The sequence below is a fragment of the Urocitellus parryii genome, unplaced genomic scaffold, assembly GCF_045843805.1.
Source record: "Urocitellus parryii isolate mUroPar1 unplaced genomic scaffold, mUroPar1.hap1 Scaffold_298, whole genome shotgun sequence".
NCBI lineage: Eukaryota > Metazoa > Chordata > Mammalia > Rodentia > Sciuridae > Urocitellus > Urocitellus parryii.
Genome location: NW_027552776.1, coordinates 120,047 through 122,567, shown reverse-complemented (window position 1 = coordinate 122,567; position 2,521 = coordinate 120,047). Strand labels below are relative to the sequence as shown.

General features: G+C 45.7%; 1 protein-coding gene across 1 annotated transcript; it reads right to left on the bottom strand.

Moving 5' to 3' along the window:
• Positions 1–1,134: 1,134 nt before the first annotated feature.
• On the bottom strand, positions 1,135–2,082 carry LOC144251920 (vomeronasal type-1 receptor 90-like). Its single transcript, XM_077794563.1, has one exon. The coding sequence runs from the start codon at positions 2,080–2,082 to the stop codon at positions 1,135–1,137; it is 948 nt and encodes a 315-aa protein (XP_077650689.1).
• Positions 2,083–2,521: the final 439 nt, after the last annotated feature.

Here is a 2,521-nt window from a genome sequence, read left to right as displayed (position 1 = left end):
AGATGCAGGACAGGGGTTTGCATTCCAGTCCCCAGCTGTCTGTAGCAATTGCTGTGATACCTGTGTGCCACTTCAACATGACGTCACTGTTCAATCAGAAATAACATTGGCTAAATGCTGATGCCCAGGACCTGCAGCCTGACTGTCAATCAAATCCTGATTTTCTCCACCTATTTTCTCTCCAATTCACTGACTTCATTTATCTGGGTCTTCATTTCCTTCATGTAAAGAGGGGACAGTAATACTAATACCTTTAGAGCCTCACTATGGTTACTAAGAATTAATATATACATGTAATTTGTGTGCACACAGAAGTTAGCTGCTACTCTAATTTTATCTCGTGGCATGCTTCATACATTTGCATATCATCATCATGTAGGTACCAGGCTAATCTCTGCTGTCTTCCAATGAGGCTGAAAGAGGCCTCTAGGTTGAGGTTGCAAGGCCCACAGAAAAAGAACTGGGATGTAAATGAGATCTGTTTTCCACCTGAGCTCTCTCCCGTACACTAACTCCTGATTACCTACACACACTATGGGCTTGTTGTTCAGAGGCAAATAAAATTATATTGAAAAAAATAATATATGAAAATGTGAATGAAAAGAAATGCATGGAGGAAAATTGGACAGTTGTGATTTGAAAAACTTGTGAAGTTAACATTGAGGGAATTGATGATCTTAGTTGATATTTGTTGCTCTAATGAAAGAAAGAATCAAAACACTAAATAAATAAAGGTACACAGAGTTGTACTTATGCATATTTTTTTCTCTTGCTATGATAAAGCAAAATAGTTCTTCCAACATGAATTTTTCCAGGCAAGAGTGAGCACAATTTGTATAACATGGACAGTGAATGATATCTGTTTTGGTGATGCATAATAAGGTCATGCATACTAAATCGGTGAATTAGTCTTTTTTAAAATTTTTATACCAGGGATTGAATCCAGGGCCACTTTACAATGGAGCTCTTTCCCCATCCCTTTTTATATTTTATTTAGAGACAGGGTCTCACTGAGTTGCTTTGGGCCTTGCTAAATTGCTGAGGCTGGCCTCCAACTTGCAATTCTCCTGCCTCAGTCTCCCAAACACATTTGTGTTAATTCAGAAGTAAAGTGGGAGGTGAGAAAAGAAGTGGTTATCTGGCACTGTGTAAACATTTCCTCTTCTTCCCCAGTGTGGACTGGAAGAAATTGATGATTCGTTTTTCAGCACAGATCAGCAACAAGGCACTGAGGGTAGCATAGCCGTTGCCCACCAGCATCTGGACCCCCAGGCGAGTGGGATTCTCCCTGTGCATATGTTCTGAAGAGGAGGAGAACACACAGTCCACAAAGTACATGAGCACAAAGAGTCCCATGAGCAGTAGGATGGTCCTGGAGGCCCTCATTTCTGGGGAGGCTCTTGGGGACAGGCTGGTGCTGTGGAGGTGCTGGCACTGCCTCTTGTGCCTGCACAGGAGAGCCACCATATACCCACTGGAGAGGGCCATGAGCCCCATGAGAAAGATGTCCCGGAGTATTCCTATCAGAGTGAAAAAGATCTTGAAGTAGTGACCCGTGGGTGCGACAGTGCAGGACTCAGAGACAAACCGGAAAGCTGCTGTGTCATTGGAGGGGCCTCCCATGGAGATCAAGATGCGGACATTGAAGAATACGTTGAACACCCAGAGAGTAAGCAAGGTCCACACACTGCACTGTGAGGATGTGTGCTTGGACTTGGCCAGAAAGGAGCTTCTGGGGCTGAGGGTGATGGCCTGCAGGACACTCAGCAGGCAGGTGGTGGTGACAGACAGGCTTCTCATCAGCCTGTAGAGGTAGATGATGGCTTTACATGTGAAGTCATTCCAAAAGTCCTGAACCCCCAAAATTCCTAGGTCCAGGTGTGCCCTGATTATGAGCATCAGCAGATGAATAAGGGCCAGGTGAGCAATGGCTACATCTGTGGGCCTTGTCCTGCGCTGGAGAAGGAAAGTGAGGACGTGGAAGAGGAGCAGGAAGATGTTGGCTGTGATCCCGATGACAATTTGGAAACAAAAGGCATTTCTTACAGCAAGAAAAATGTAAAGTGTGCTGCTTTGGGTCATCTTTTTTTTTCCTGGCAGAAGAAGCAGATGGTCAATGCCTTAGAATTAAAGGAAGGTCAACTCCTCCTCGCCACCATCATCAGCTTCAACATCTTGACCCCCAAAACTGCCCACTTCAAAACATGTTGGTCCCCTTGACACCCCCTCCCCAGACCTCTCAGCGCTCAGGCACAGCATCTCCTGTGGGTCTCTGTGCTTTCATGGCCAGGGACACCATTGATCTGCCTGGGCACGTGCAGCCACCCGACAAAAAGCTCAGTATGTGGCATGTGAAGGGGACTCCAGTACAGCAGATTGCAGGGATGTTCACAGAGAAATCTCAAGGAAAGGATGTCAAGGGGACAGCCTCGTACAGCTCTGTCCCTCCAGTGTCTGGGTTGTTCATCACCGTCTTACAGACCAGATATCAAAATGTTGGCTCTACAATCAGACTTCGTGC